At 45.7% G+C, this 16793-nt stretch overlaps 1 protein-coding gene across 1 annotated transcript in view; it reads left to right on the top strand.

Annotated features, from left to right (window-relative positions):
• ehbp1 (EH domain binding protein 1) overlaps positions 1–16793 on the top strand; it is a 142552-nt gene that overhangs the window by 99259 nt on the left and 26500 nt on the right. The window contains exons 19-22 of the mRNA XM_035400101.1: positions 1586–1746; positions 4669–4807; positions 6794–6891; positions 9450–9573. Of these exons, the coding sequence (XP_035255992.1) occupies positions 1586–1746; positions 4669–4807; positions 6794–6891; positions 9450–9573 (522 nt within the window). The remainder of the gene's footprint in view (positions 1–1585; positions 1747–4668; positions 4808–6793; positions 6892–9449; positions 9574–16793) is intronic.

The following is a 16793-nucleotide window of genomic DNA, read 5'->3' as shown; positions in this document are numbered from 1 at the left end:
AATTAAAACTGAATTATATTTTTGTTTTAAGGTCTTAATACTGTGTTTCTTTCTACTACTGTCTGATGAAGGTGTTGGGAACGTATAAGGTGTAAATGCCAGGGCAGTCTGTCTCTGGGTGTTCTTGTCCGATTGGCTTTGTGAGCTGTTGACACACCTGTCTGTCTTAATGACGTGTTCTTGGGTGACGTTTACTGACCAATTATGTCCCTCTGGTTGTTTGAGAATGCAGATCATTTGTATTTCCACAAACAGGCACAATAGCAGTTGAAAGTCCTCTTTTTGTCTTAACAGATAGAGTTGTGAAAGACTTCATAGAAGAGATCTTGGGATTTTTTTCCCCCCTCAAATTTGTTTGCAAAATTATTTAATTATTTTAGAACTTTTTAATCAGCAAATTATTCTCTGTAGACATTCATATCTACAGAAAAAACATTTCTCTGTATTTCGGGAAATATTCAGAAGACAACTAATTGTTTTTTGCTGTAAGTTTCCTGCAGATCTGAGATAAGCATGATTGCAGAAAGAAACAAAAAATAAAAGAAAGAAAAGAATTTTTTTTCCTTTGAAGCTGCTGATATGGGTTTTTTTTTCCCCCTCTCCCTGTTGGATTCTTCCACGTTTTTTTTTGTCAGTTTTCACTTAATTGTTTTTGATTCAGACAGGCACTGTCAGCATGACGTAGTGGGGGGGGGGGGGGGGGTAAACAAGATAACGGCAGCAAGTTGTTGAGCCGCCATTGCTGGTCGCCTCCTTAAGAGGCTGTTGACTTGACCACTCCAGCTCGGACTGTCGGCACTGTGGTCTTGACCGCTTCATTGACTGTGGGGGTTCTGCGCGGTCGGAGAACCGTATCAGTGCTCATTAAGAGCAGCGCTGGGAGGAGAGGCTGCTGGGGGGGGGGGGCGTGTTTCCCAGCCGACTCTCCCCATGTTGTTTATTTACTGCCGTTTCCCAGTGTGTTTGTTTGCAGTTATTATTGGGCACCCCCAGCTGAATTTTCACAGGCCACACCCCCCCCACCCCTCCCCCCTTGGCCAGGCCCTGGCGTACCCTGATAAATGGCTCCCGTGGGGTCGCGTGTGAAACGCCCGCCCCCCCCCCGATCCCCCTCCCTCTCTTTCGTCTCCCCGGCCCAGCGCTCTGGCACACTGCCGGTGGAGGGGACGGCGGGTCCAGAGCCTGCAGTTACAGGGCCCGGGCACAGGGGGCGCCGTGCGAGACATCAGCGGCCTGGCTTCAGGTGCCGGGGCCAGATTACCGGCCGCGGTGCAGACTGGTGCTGCTTCAGGAGTTTGGGCCTCGGAACATCAGTGAATAGAGTTCACTCTGTGTTCGGAGGGGTTAGAGGGGGTTTGGGACCTACGTAAAGTGTGTGCGTGCCTGTGTGTGCATGTGTTTGGGGGTGCAGAAAGATGATATTACAACGGTATCAAACAGAATTCAAGGCTTGCTTGCGGTATCTACCTGGCCAGGTGTGTTGTAGGCTGTGTGCTTCCTGGTTGTTTGCAGGTGTAGGTGAGCAAAGGAAACACAGTGAACTTCCTCGCTCCTGTCTTCATCCTCTGCCCCTCCTCTTCCTCAGGTGCGCAGAACAGCCGGCAGGCCGAGCTCAAGCTGAGGAGGCTCCAGGAGGCGCGGCCGGCGCAGACGGCAAACTCCTCCTCCTCCTCCTCCTCCTCCCCCACTGGCTCCTCCCCCTCGTCCTGTAGCCCCGGAGACCGGCCGGAGCAGGAGGGCCTGCAGGTAACGCCCCGACCTCCTCGGGTGGCGGTGCGGTCCCGGCCCCTGCGGTCCTCTCGCGGTCGCTGTGACCGTACGCGTTTACAGGCCTGTGTGCTCTTTACTGTCCAGTGAAGCGCTAAACGCTAACATCAGGTGAGAAGACCTCCGAACTGCACGCGCTCATTAGGGCCGAGCGGCGCTCTCTTCTTAATGACCGCGGATACGTCTGTGTCTTCATTGCGGTTTCGTTGGTGCGGTTCTGCGCTGAAGGCGTAGAGACTGCCTAAAGCTCCGGGACGTGCCGAAGCATAGCGACGGTCCGCGGGACCCTCCAGGAACTCCATATTGACCGTGACCTTTCCAGACACGGAGCACAGGCCTCACCGCGTTAGTATCGACAGCGTCCAGCGCAGCGAATCCCCACGTCCGTTACGCTGATTCTGACCGGCTCACGCCCACCTCCCAGCATCGCTCTCTGGATCTCCTCAGCTCGCAAGGGTGGCTGTGCTGTGCTCATAGATCTTTATTTCTTCTTTTCTACAAAGTCCATCCTGAAATGAATATTTCTGTGCTCTTACCTGCTGTAGATGTCTGTATTTAATGTCAGAGAGAAGGTCAGAATAAAGGTTGTGCTTAGTCCAGAGCACTTTCCTTTCCGGGCTTTTTGGGTCCCTGTTCTGTCCCACCCCCTTCCCCCCCCCTGCACAAAATATTGGCCCGCAGGGTGCATTCAGGACCTCACCCCACCTGTGCTGGCTTTTTTTTTGGTAACGCCCTGCTGACGGAAGGGATTTCCTCCCCCCCCCCCAGATGTGCGCCGTGGCTTTGAAGCGCTAAGACAATGCGTCTCATTGCTCCGCCCCCGCTCCCGGCCTGCTTTCTACACGCAGCGGCGATGAAAGCCCGCCTCTCAGCGAGGACTTCCACCCCCCCCACCTCCCTCCGCCCCGCGCAAAGGCCGGCCCCATCGGGCGCGCCTTCCGACGAGCCGTCCCGCCCGCCACAGGGACTCCGCCGTGCGCCCGCGCCGCATGAAGAGCCAGCCCCGTTTAGCCCCGCCCCCTCCCAGGAATGCGTCCCGTAAATTTGGGAGGGGGAAGAGGGTCCAGGAGTGTGGAAAACTACGAGTACATCCACACTGCACACTGATTGCCCTCTTTTTTTAGTCCTACAGTCATTTTTTTGTCTTAGTTTGTTTTTCATTTTTTTCTTTTTGCTGTGGCACCCCCCACCCCCACCCCCCCCAGTTCATTTGTCAAATCGGTAAAACAAAACACAATGAAAATACTTTCGGCTGATTTGCAAATGAGGCCTCCAGCGTTTCTTTTGCAGAAAAGGAGGATAAACTGTTCCTCTCCCTGGAGGACTGAGTATCCCAGGGCTCCTTGAGGCGGGAGAATGGGTGGTGGGAGAGCCCCCTCATTAGCGATTGTCTCCATGCAAAAGGAGGCCACAGCTTTTTTTTTGGTGGCGCTTGATAACCGGCTGGAACATTCAGCGGGTCACGTCATTAGTCACGCATCCCAGCCTCAGCCTGATTTACTTTCAGTGTGCCCCCCCCCCCCAAAAAAAATGTAACAGTAATCATAGTCACCGATGACAGATAAAGGTGCAAAATGGTGTGTTTTATCAGGATCGCGGGGGGTGACTCCGCTATCAGCTGTTAGCAGGGGTACAGAGGGTGTGTGTGTGTGTGTGTGTTTGCCTGCGCGCGCTGTGTGTGTGTGGGGGGGGGGGGGTCTTGTCCTTAGGGAGAGTTTAATTCTAGTGGCCTGTTTTGAATTTGGTTTGTTTTCTTTGAACATTAACATGAGGAGAATGAGGGGGTTCTCGGGGAACCTCTAGAGGTCTGAGCTGCTGAACGGAGAGCTTTTTACACACTACTTTTCGGCTCCACCCTCCTGCGTTAACTTCGCCTTTCTTCAGCCCAGCTGCCCGACCGTGCTGAAGCACAACACTCCAGCCCATCCGTAGGTCTGCTCAATATGTACCAGGAGTTGCGTATAAGTGCATACAACCCAGTAGCAGTTGGATGAATACCGTGTGCGTATTCAGAAAATGTGACTTTTCCATTCTTCTTATGACAACCTTTGAATTGCCTGTGCTTATGCCAAAGAGTTCATGCTCATTCCAGAAACTATTAACTAGAAATTATTACTGCAAATGAATGCGTAAAGAAATAACTGTTTCTGCACACTGTAAAGAAAAAGAGCAAAATGAGAAATAATTGTTTAACGAACCTCATTTGTTTTTAAAATTCAGGACTGACATATTTACAGTGCTTTGCTTTAGTACTTTGTATGTATGTGCTTTGAATGTCTCGGGTTAGATCTATGTGGGGAAACAAACTCTCCTGCTGGCTGCAGCCTCACTGTTTTGAATGCGCTCTGAAAGTTAAATCGTGGCGTGTCAAAGTCTCGCCGTAACCAGCCCCTCGCACGCACGCACGCACACACGCACACGCACGCGATCGCTCTGCGGCGGCGGCGGCGGCGTCTTCGCGGCCTCACGCAGTGGAACGCGTACACTAATTGCGAACTTTATTACACGTTCCCTCTGCTGTCGGCGCTGGAAGTGTCATTGTGTGCCTTTCCACTCTGCTTGGCTCGTCGCACGCGCTCAGTGCATTTCGGTGCGAGCTTGATAGGGAGAAAGCGGCGTGCAGCTCCGACACGTGTTCACTTTGAAAACAATAGCGCTTTCAATTTGCATAATCAGAATACATTTTCCGGCTCGGGTTTTGTTGAAAGTCAACTTAATTGAAGTTTTTTTTTTTTTTTTTTTGCCTCAAGTGTAGGAAGAAGCAGAGCCTTCAGAAATAACATAGAGCTCTTCATGTCCGATACGTAAATTGCAGTTTTAAAATTGGTGAATGCAGGAAAACAACCTGACCTTTTTTTTTCTCTTCCGCACCACTGCGTGCGACTCTCGTTCCTGAACCAGAGCGAGGAGGAGGAGCTGCGAGCCGAGCGTCTGCGCAGAGCGACGGAGCGACTGCGCAGCCCCGTGGTGTTCGGCAAGGAGTCTGCCGTCAGGAAAACGCAGCTCAAGTCCTTCAGTCAGTACGTGGAGACCAGGCCAGGTCAGCCTCTTCCAGAACCTTCTTTAACGACGCGCGTCTTACGCCCTTCTGACTCTGACGCTTTCACAGCAAGCGCCCAGTCTTCCCTCAGAAGGGAAAAGAAAGGCAGCAATCCATAAACTTCTGATTGGTTGCAAATACTCAAACCGTTTTCTCCAACTTTTTATAAGGCGCATGGCGACACACAACCTTGAACATGAATTATTGTTTAAACCCTTGTCAATGTCTTTTATAGTTTTTTTTATTTTTTTAAATATGAACTTTTAAAAAATTGATTTGCACTTTATGATGTCTCCAACACCAACTGCACGCTTGACCTTCGATTACCTATCGCAGTTAAACTTTGCGATTGCCCATTGATAGAAAACTAGAGACGCACTGTTAGAAGAGAAGGGAAGATACCTAGGATTTGGTTAGCCAGGTAACATTATGCTACTGCTTTAGCTATATTCTTGTAACACTATTTACCAGTTTAGCTTTTGTGGGTGTCTACTATCACGCAAGGTAGCAGTGTTCAGAGCTGACTTTACCTGTACTCAACACCTGGCAGGACGAAGGCGGCTGTTTGGGGCTTTGGCCAGACACTGTCCTGCCTAAAGAAGGGGCAAACTATTTTGTGTCAGACTAAAGTGTAGAAAGAGTGAGGGAGAAAAAGACATAAGAAAGAGAGAAGATGAGAACAAAGGCCAAGACTTTCCTCTGTCCTGTGAACTGTTGCTCATTTCAGGTATGAGCAGTTTCTGGCCGTCACATTTTAATAGTTGTCCCTAAGAGTGAATTGTTATAAGCAAGTTATCCGGTAGCCCCAGGGAGAGGCTCACGTCAGACTGTCATACAGTGAGTCCTGAGTCGAGAGGCTTTCCATCCGTCCAGACCCCGGCAGTGCAGTGTGCGGATTCCAGCGCTCAGCTGGTGCTGCTTTGAAATGATTTGCTGGGGTTTTCGGGGCTGTTTTCCGGCCCCATCCGAGTCGGGCGTGCGCTGACCTCAGCAGGATCCGGTTCTGGTTCCCCCCAAAACCAGCTTTAACCTCCCCCCCCCCCCCCCCGCCTGCTGTCGCCTCGTTTAGAAGCTTTTAATTTCACTTACGTTTGCCGATCCCTTACGCCAACAAAAATCCCCCCGCCCCATACCCCCTCATTCCCCCCCGGTATATAAAACACACTGTAGCAGGGTTCCCCTCTACACACACGTAGCCTTCTTTCCACACCTCACGCCGGTCACACTGTAGCTGGGGTGTGTGTTTCTCACACAGCTCTGAGGGCCGGTCGCTGTGTTAATGCAGATGTCAGTGTTGTAATGGGGGGGTTGGGGGGGGGGGGGGGGGGCACAGGCAGCCAGCACACCTTTCGTTAGCGCTCGCTGATTCGCTGATGTTGTCTGGCGCCTCCCCCCCTCCCCTCTCAGGCCACTGATTCACACAGCTGTGCTGAAAGTGCTCACTGACACCCAGTGTCCCGGTGACTCCTGTGTCCCACAGCCCACAGGGGGTGTAGAGTGATTTTGGGTTTTAGCAATGACATTGCCTTTGTGGTTTTTGAATTACAGGACAATTAATGTGATCAACACCCTGTAAATATTGGTTAGCTAAAACACCTCCTTTTGGATGTTCCTGTGTGCATATGTGTGTATATTTAGTAAAAAATTAAATAAAAAAAAAACAAGCTCGGTCAAGAATTTTTATATACTGTCATAATAACTTTTTGGCCTATTCATTTTGTGGTGTAGAATTTATTATTTTTTTTTTTTTTGGATGTGCTTGCCTGCACACACACAAAATGTATACATAAATATGTATCATATGTATATATTTGTATACACACGTACAGGCATATGCATAACAATCACGTATATCACCACAGCCTGGGAAAGGGATATAAAACATAAAAAAAACTTTGTTCTCCTCTTTGAACTGCCAAGGTGTGAATTCATAATGAACCTGCTTAAAATATCTCTCTCCCCCCCCCAACCATCCTTTTCTTACAGAGGTAAAAAGGCAAAGATCAGTACCTGAAGATTCAAAGAGAGCGAGCGAAGAGAGAGGTCCAGTGACAGAACCGGAGCGAAAGCCATCTGAAGATGAAGTACTTCATGCATATTTAATTCTTTTTTTCTTTTTTTTTTAAATTCTGAGATAATATTGATAATTCCAAGGCATATTTGGACATATTTTTTTAAAAGCCCTCTTTAAAAAAGGGGTGGGGGGGGGGGGGCAGCAGGAGACGTGATGTCAATCTGACGCCTGAGAGGCCTGCTCGTCTGAATTAGCCTGCACTCTGGCGATAATTGTCAGATTAGAAAAATAATTTTTTTTGAATCACTCCTGCTTTCCACCCCAATTTCTTTCCTCCTCCTCCCCTCCTCCTCCTCCTCCTCCTCCTCCAGTACACATTTCTACTGGGCGATTACGTCTTATGGGTCTTCTCCTTCTTCCTCCTCCTCCTCCTCCTCCTCCTCCTCCCCTCTGCTTCTTCCCCTCAAAGAGATCCCCAGTATTGATCTGGCGGGGTGATTTTAATTATTCCTGTAGCAGATACTGGGAGGCGGCCTTGGGAGGGAGGTCACCGGGGACCCAGAGCAAGCTTCCCAGCCGGCCCGTGCTGCTGGCCTGGGTTAATGGGTGTTCAACCTTCCCATTATCCAGATCAGCCATGAATTACCCGCTGAATGATGTTTGCATTAATATAATATATATGGTAATTTCTTCACTTAATTAACGGGGAGGTTCTGCTCGGTGGGGGACTGGGCTGATCATGTGTAAAATTGATTTGTGAGGGAAATATTTGATAGAGCGCAGGGAGGAAGCCGCTTTTGACAGACAGCTAAGAGGAGTGAGGCAGAAAAAGTGCTGGCTTGGATGGAAAGCGTGGGGGAAAGTTTTTTTTTTTTTTTTTCTCCTCTTTCCTATTAAAAAATAGGATGCATCAGCACTATACATATAATAATATATTTACAGTTGAGATATATACATGAACACACGCGTGCATACACACACACACACACATGCCTGCACATGCACAGTATACAGTCTATGGACAGTGACACAGTTTTTCTAGTTTTAGCTCCATATTCCAGCACAGATTTAAAATGACAGTTGTACATCTTTTTTAATTAACGTGATGTTTCACTGGTGTGTCCTGTGAATAGTAACTAATGTAGAGCATGGTGAGAGAGTGTATAATATAGACTCTGTAAGGGGCATGTTTTATGTAATTAAAGGTAATTTGTCGTAATCACCCAAGCTGGGCCATCCCCCCTGGAGGGGGTGCAGTGACGTGGGGCGGGGTCGGGAGGGGCGAGAGGAGGGGGTCCCAGGCCGGGTGCTCCCCGGGGCCCGCTCAGTGGCTGTGATAAGGCACACTGTGCGGGGGGAACCCTGGAGCCCGACCCCCTCTCTCGTGGTTTGCAGATTGATATCATATGATCCCAGGCTTAGTCCAATATTAGGTAGGCAAACACACCCCTGACCCCACGCTGAAGTGCAGGAGTAGCATCCCATTCACACTGAGGCAGGATAGCATACAGCACACAGCAGAACCCTACAGCTGCAGAACATGCACACAGCAGAACCCTACAGCTGCAGAACATGCACACAGCAGAACCCTACAGCTGCAGAACCTGCGCACAGCAGAACCCTACAGCTGCAGAACATGCACACAGCAGAACCCTACAGCTGCAGAACATGCACACAGCAGAACCCTACAGCTGCAGAACATGCACACAGCAGAACCCTACAGCTGCAGAACATGCACACAGCAGAACCCTACAGCTGCAGAACATGCACACAGCAGAACCCTACAGCTGCAGAACATGCGCACAGCAGAACCCTACAGCTGCAGAACCTGCGCACAGCAGAACCCTACAGCTGCAGAACATGCACACAGCAGAACCCTACAGCTGCAGAACATGCACACAGCAGAACCCTACAGCTGCAGAACATGCACACAGCAGAACCCTACAGCTGCAGAACATGCACACAGCAGAACCCTACAGCTGCAGAACATGCACACAGAATTATGTGTATTTAGTAAATAAAAACTATTATTTTGTAAAAACTAAATAAATTCATAAAATTTGTACTAAATGACACTCACTCATACACGCGCGCATATGTAAGACATATATGACATCTTAATGTACTATTTAAAACATACATGCTGTATATGTGTGGTGTATAATGTGGGGAAAGCTGCTCCTTTGTTTGGTGTTGTGTATATAAATCAGTGTTGAGTGTGTTTGATATGAAAGGATTAAAGTCCGTATCAGCAGTGGAAAGCCCTGTCCTTTCCGTCTGTATCATCCACTCCTCCTGCTCGCTGCGTTTGATGAGCCAGAAATCAGAAACAAAACTCTGAACAATCACAACTACGAGAGAAACTGCTCTCATCAGATGTTCCTATTCAAATATAACAAAAATTAAAAATAAATTAACAAAAAAAAATGAAAGCATCTTCAGACTATTTTCTGAGATCCTTTTTTTCTAGATTTAATAAAACAGAATAAAATACAAACAAAATGTCTAAATGCTTTTCAGCGATTTTGCTTGATTAATTATTTTTTCTTTTCCCTCGTCCCTTTCTCTCTCCCCCCCCCCCCCCCCCCCCCCCCCTTCTTGCCTTCCTGCGTTTGTTCTGGCGCACAGAAAGCTTTCAAAGACACCAGTCAGTATGTTGTGGGGGAGCTGGCCGCGCTGGAGAGCGAGCAGAGGCAGATAGACTCGCGGGCGTCGCGGGTGGAGAGGAGGCTGCGCTATCTCATGGACACAGGTACGGAGCCCAATTACACTGTAAACAGTTTTGGCAAATTGAGCGTTCACAAACTCTTATAGAGTTTGGGAAGTGTGAATCTTTGAAGCCTGAATGTTCGGCGGTTAAAAAAACTGCCCGGGAAATGAAAAGCCTCCGCTTGGCGGCAACCTCTCTGGGCCCTGGCGATAAGAGAGGCTTCACGGGGAACGATAACTGGCCCCGATACCGCCCGTGAGCCAGCAACTATTGAACAGGGCGCTCAGCCATGCAGAGCTACAATACATATCTGGGCTTCATTGATATGCTGTGGCAGGGAGAAGGGGGGGTGGGGTGGGGGTGGGGGGGTTTGGGGATGGGGGGTGCGGGGGTTGCGGAAAAAAATAGGCACACATACAAACATTGCCCCCCCTTTTTCTCTCGTTCTTTTTCTCGCTCACTCTTTCCTCACAAGCACAGACACACACACTCACTGGAAACAAGTGAGATCTGCAGTTTTTTTTTTTTTTGGTTTTGTTTTTTTTGGGGGGGGGGGGGAGTGGGGTAAATTCAGTAGGTGGAGAGAGATTCGGCTGGCTGAAGCCCTGTAAAGACATGAAACAGCGCAGGGGGCGAGCGGACAGGAGTCACCGGCTCGATCCCTGAAATTTGAGAACGCCATTCCCCTCTACTGATACTTCACAATTATTTCCCTCACAAGAGCGGGTTTGGGGGGCGAGAAGGAATGAGGGAAGGAAAGGGGGGGGGAAAACGAGCGCGTATCGGCGCCGCGGTTCGTACGCTCCCCCTCCCCCCCCCCCTCGCGGCCGGGCCCTATCGAGGCCATCTCTGCGGGCCTGTGTTTGCCTGCTTCCGCAGCCCCTCCATCGCCCGCCCTGTGGAAGCCCGGTGCTTTGTGTCCGTCTGAAGGGCCGTCTCCCCTCCCTTCTCCCGCAGGTGATAAAGCCGGCAATGCCTGCGAGAGACGCTTTATTCGGTGGAATCGTTTTATAGTGAAGCGCCTTTACCAGATTTGTACCCTTTCTAAAAACACAATTTGGTGTAAAATACGTTCTTATGCACGGTTTGTGGATGATGTAAAAAATGGATCTCCTGATATTATATTCACATAATACACTTAGTTGTATTAAGCGCCTATTCTATACAGAAATAATATAATAAATATAAATGTTTTTGTGACACCACTGAGAGTGGTTGCTCATTGTAGGTGCCTTCCACCAAAAATTACTCAAAAATAATTTGTCTGAAATTTAATTGAACAGTACACTTTTTAGTTTCCTTAAGTGGTTCAGAGCAAAACTTTGATTAAACGGGTGTGTGTGCAATGTAGTGCATTTGGTACGTTGCCATGCGTGTGTGCGTTGTTTGAGGAATGAGGCTCATAACCCTGAGGCTTGGGTGAGGATGGGTTTCATTCCCAGGAGAGGGGCTGTTGTACCATTAAGCAAATGTACCTAACCTTGGTTGCATCCCTAAAATATCCAGCTGTGTAAATAGATTGCACATAAAAAACGAACAATAAAAAATGAAAAGGTGAGCTTTGGATAGAAGTGGCGATGTGTTTTAAAGTGAGCGGGTGCTTGTGAAGGGCTGGAGGTGTGGGGGCTCTGTCCTGGTGGCTCCTGGGTGTGGTGCTCTCTCTCTCTCTCTCTCTCTCTCTGGGCCTGGCCGAGCTAGGTGCCCCGGGATGCTGCTCGCTGTGGCCCCGGCGATGGTGCGCCTCTCTGTACGCCTGCCCAGTAGAGCAAAGCCAAAATGGCCGCCTCCACTGTACCTGTGGCAGGCTGGAGGTGTTTCTGTGGGAAAGTGCCCCAGGGGGCAGTATTCCTGGCAAACCCCACGTGCAATAACAGGCTTTTCCGGAAACCCGCATGAACACAAGTTTGGAACCTTTATCCCGTGGTAATATACCATCGTCAGGAAGTCTTTTCAGTGCTCGTTTAATTGTCATTGTCATGCTCAGATTTCATAGATGCTTGAAAATAAGCATTTTGCCTTGAGAGCTGTTCACCATATCTGCGTGTAATCGGTCAATTCACTGAAATTCTCCCCAACCAGAAATACTGAATCATGAGCATCAACATTCATTTTCCCTGTGAAACAACCACAAAAACATATTGCCAAAAACAATTACACTCATTTACCAACTAGGTTACACTTTCTGTGAATGTCCCTGCATAAAAACTATATAACTCCTTCATATGCAGTATGTAGCTCCTTCATAAACACTACGTAATCATTTATAAATGCTAATGTAAATACCTGCACATTTATAAGGCATATTATGTCACCAGTGAAGCAGCTAGTGATTTTATAACAACATGCATCCATTTGCCTATTTTCCAGTATTGACATAAGTGTTTATGAGTTGTGTATAAGTGTAAGTTTAAAAAAAAAATTTTTTTAAAGGACCATCAATATAAATAGTTTCCACAATGGAATGAGAGTAGGTAGGCATCTGTAGAAATGCAAATACCCATGCAGTGTTGCTTTAGAATGCACACATCCAGTAGGTTGTTTGTCTCTGAATGCTGCACAGGAAATGCGCGACTGGCAATGATTTCCCCTCCTGTGGTCCTGTGTAAAACCGTGTCTGAGGCAGTTTGGGTTCAGGGAAGGCTGGGCTTGCTGAGTCCAGTCCTCTGTGTCCTTTCTTTAATTACCCTCTTGGCCAACTTTCAAATAATTTTCATTAAATCAACATGTGCCTTCATGGCTGAGTTCAGCTCCTTGGTCTTTTGATTTGTTTTTTAATCTGTATTATTTTTAATTATTTATTTCCACTTTTATTGGGAGCAGAATTTGTAGTGCAACTTGATTTTATTTATTTGTTTATTTTGGAGGCAGGTGGAGGACATTTGTATTTTATATTTATATGACACTTATATTTTGTCTGAAGATTTAATATGGGATTATGGAAGCCCCATCTAAAGTAATTTGTTATTCTAACAGTGCAGCAGTTTGGTGTCGGAACAGTTATAGTATTTTGGCATAGTAGCATCCCTATTTATTGTGTAATCATGAAAACCGCACACGGAATTGAAGTAGGGAATTTAATGTATTTTTTTTAGAGTCCTAGTCTTTTTGTGTCCTGGACCATGGGCTGATTGTGCTGGCATAATTAAGAATAACCTGGTTGACATTTGTAGTTATCTGATTATTATTTTAATGTTATGTATAAATGTTAAAGTGCTCTGTGAGGACGTGAGTGTTAAAGCTCATATGTAAGCGAAAGGATATGAACAGGGGAGGACTTGGAACGGCATTGGTTTATGTGCTTTATGCTTTTCAGCATAAACCACGCAGCCTCCACCCCCCACACCCCCACCCGTCGATTAGGCACAATATATAATTCTGCACATTTTTCTATTATGTCGTCTCCCTAGATGAATTCAAAGTAATTGGGGTGGTTAATTTATTTACACAGAGCCGTTCACAGCACATTAAATAATAGAGATAATTGAACAAGAATTGTCAAGTGTCTTCTGATATCAGACATATTACAGAAGGGAATGCACATAAAACTCTATTTCTATGCAACCATTGTTTATGGTAATTAAGTACACAGATTTATTCCTTGGTTGCCTTCCAAGCTTATGGCAGCCGCTATTGTTGTCTTCTATTAATATGTAATCAGTAAATAGTTTAATTTTCTAATCTGCAGTTTGAGAATTCACTTTCTAACAACTCTTAATTACTGCAGTGCCCTAATGATGCTCACGGTGATGGAAAGGCAACCAATAAACTGGGTGGAGAGGTCTGGGGAATTTTAATTCCTGGGGTGGTGCTCACTTAATGAACTTGTTATTCCTTCACCAGAGGGAGCAGTGTCCTTCAGAATAGAAACGCTTTGAGATTACCCCCCCAATACACACACACACGCACACGCGCGCACGCACACACAAACACACACGCACACACACTATAATTCGCTTTGAATTTGTCACTGTATTTCAAATTTGATTCCGTTGTTTTATGACCTTGACTCTTGAGATAGTAGAGAAAATTTGAGACTTTTTTTTTTTTAACAAGCCATATCAATATTTTAAATACTGTATCTTTTTTTATTGGACAAATATTCCCCGGGAAAATGTTGAAAACTTGACATTTACTGAAAGGTGAACTGTGTATTTCGAGCCTTTCTGACGGTGTTGGATGTCTGACCTCCCCTCTTCTGCTCTGTGGTCTTCAGTCGTAAAACTGTAAATTGGGAGCTATGGTGCAGCTAGTGTGCAGCTTACATGCAACAGTTTATATGCAGCACAGGATTCTTCAGACATTTTCTGTCATTCTATCTGTTGTGATCATGTATTCACACACACACACACACACACACACACACACACACACATTTGTCAATGGCTGTGTAACCCGGCAACAATGGATACAATTATTGTAATAATGGTACAGTATTTAGCGAAGCAGTGTGGCATTCTTACCTGCCCACGATGGAAGATAAAAAGGGAGAAAAGGGCGAAGAATGAGTTTTAGCCGAGATTAACATACGTTTAAAAATTGCACTTGAGGCCGATAAGATTGACACAGGGTTTAATGCAACCTAATCCCCATTCGGTGTTCATCTCAGAAACCCAAATTCACACAAGAGGGATATCAAAGGCTTAATATGGTGTACAGACAGGCTGCCGTTCCCCTTAATAAAAATGACAGGCAATCTTTCATCATATCGGAATGCTGTTGTTTTTAGGAATACACTCTTCTTTTTTTGTTGGCAAGCCCATCTCTTTTCCTGAACAGATTATATATTGATAGATGATGTGTGTTTTAATATAGGATAATATTATTATTATCATTATTATTGTTGTTGCTGTTGTTATTATTATTGTTGTTGTTGTTGTTATTGTTAATATTAGTAGTAGTAGTAGTATTAGTATTATTATTATTATTAGTAGTAGTAGTAGTAGTACTAATAGTAGTAGGTGTTAACACTTCAGGAAATGCAAGTGTTATATGTTATTTTTTTCTATGTTGTTTTTCTATATTGTTCCAGTTGCCAGTTGTTCCAGTATCCATTGCTTTTAAGTTCTTAATTGCTCTCTTACAGTACAGGTCTGAAAATATTACTGTTATCCATGATGATTGGTACACTCACGATACATTCTTGGCAAGGATGTCCGTCCTCATACCAAAAGTATAGTGAATATAAATATGAGCTTTTTTTCTGTTTTGCTGTAGCAAGTTAAAAATGCAATCCCTGCATTCATAAGCCGGCATCCTCGTCGTCAGCCCCAGTTTGACTAAAGATTTAAGCTGCAGGACGTGAGTGGCATGTGGAAAACATTTCCGCAGCTCAGAAACACAAACAGCCCGCACAGCTTTAAGTATATTATCAGGCAAGTTCTTTCAGAAACGTATTGCTAAAGAAGCTTAACATTAATTATTGTAACTTTGGGAAGATTACATCCACACCAGCCTTGTAAGCACAGGCATACTCCTCTTGACCTCCTATGTGAGAGCTTAAAGACACAAGAATGGCATTTTACCAACTTTAATGGGATAACCAGTATAATCTTCCAGCAGTAAGGGACGGAAAAAGTGTTTAGAACATAATACCCTTCCGAGTTCCAATGGAGAGAGCATTTCTGATGTCTGGAGCAATCAACAAGGACTGGTTTGCAATATTGCTTTATCGCACATCCCTTAATTTTCTCATACCCTCTGCTTTCCAGCCCATTCCATTCCCTTCCAGTTACATACAGCGCTGGAGTTCAGCTTCTGGAGAGATAGATGGATGAATGGGTAGATAGATAGCGGGATAGATGGATAGGTAGATGGGTAGGTAAGTAGGTAGGTAGACAGGTAGGTAGGTAGGTACATAGGTAGGAAGGTAGGCAGGTACAAAGTTTGGTTTTTTTGTCGCTGTTGCCTTCTTTGCCAAATAAGGTATGCTGACTAACTGCATTCAGGCAGAGGAATGAGCATCAGAGGGGTTTGGGTTTTTGATGACGGCAGTTCGCCTGACTTTCTTATCCCCAGAAAGGACTTGTTATTGTTTATTATTTGAGACTGCATTGCCTTCTTTGTGTGTGTGTGTGTGTGTATGTGTATGTACTTTTCTAGTACATTTACTGGCAAATATATTGTGTAAGCATTTAAAATGTTCACTATATAATGTAATGAGATCCTACTGAGCTAGTAAATGCATTTGAAAAGTAAAATGTTTTATTAATGTGTATGATGTAAAAAAAAATGGATAAATCAAGTGTCACTAAGTTATGTTTTAAATAATTCATTCAATCACTAACAAACTACAAAATGTTTTTTCTTCTGCAAATTTTTTCACCATGCAATTTTTCCAGTGAAATTTTAAAAATGCATATGAAAGTTCAGATCGTATTAGCTGCTGGGCTTGGAGAAAAGATAATGGGTTTTTTTTTTTGTAGTTAAGGTGATTTTTTGGGAAGACAAAGCTATTTAGTTCCATGGACCCCGACTTTACCCACCACCCCAGATGTGCAGTGAAATTTCTTTTTCTTTTTTTTTTTTTTTTGGGGTGTCTGCCTTTCAAACATTCTTTAACAGTTGGATGAAAGGGGATTTTTAGGAAGATTAGGGGGTGGGATCCTCCAGGCATTGTCTGAAAATCTTAAGATAAAACGCATGGGCTGGATGGAGTGGCGTTGGGGGTGGGGATGCGGGGGGTTGTGTTGGGGGCGGGAGAGAGTGCCTACATTCAGCGACGTGTAATTTAGTTTTTTTTTTTTTGTTTTGTTTTTCGTTTTTTTTTTTTTTGGTAATCATACAGAAATTATGAGAATCTTGTGGTGATGTTTATTTTTCTGTTGTTTGGTGAATGAACTTGTTATTGTTTCTCCCAACAACCCCCTACCCCCCACCCCCCCGCCCCCCGTCTCCCCCCGTCGTCCTCTAAATTGTGGAATTGAACTTGCGCTGAAGGCTGTTACATGCGCCATCTCTGCCGCCAGTGATATGCCCGATTACCATTTTCTAAAGGGGACAAAGACCGCGCTTATTATAATCTCCCTTTTATTGAAACATCCTGCGGTCTGTCTGATCGCTCTTTTCATCTGTCCGCCGCGCCGGCCAAAGAGAAATATTCCCAAATTCTGCCAAAATGGGAGCCTTGTAACAAATCTGCTCCCATCCAAATGGGTTTCGATTTAAGCTAGAAAAGGAAGATTCCGTACATTCGCCTTATCTAAACACAAGACGCCTTTGGGTCCTCATGTAACTTCAGCAAAATGTAGCATCGTTTGGAATGA

The sequence above is a fragment of the Anguilla anguilla genome, chromosome 18, assembly GCF_013347855.1.
Source record: "Anguilla anguilla isolate fAngAng1 chromosome 18, fAngAng1.pri, whole genome shotgun sequence".
NCBI classification, from domain to species: domain Eukaryota; kingdom Metazoa; phylum Chordata; class Actinopteri; order Anguilliformes; family Anguillidae; genus Anguilla; species Anguilla anguilla.
The sequence above is the reverse complement of the archived record's forward strand: the minus strand, read 5'-3'. Positions and strand labels throughout refer to the sequence as shown.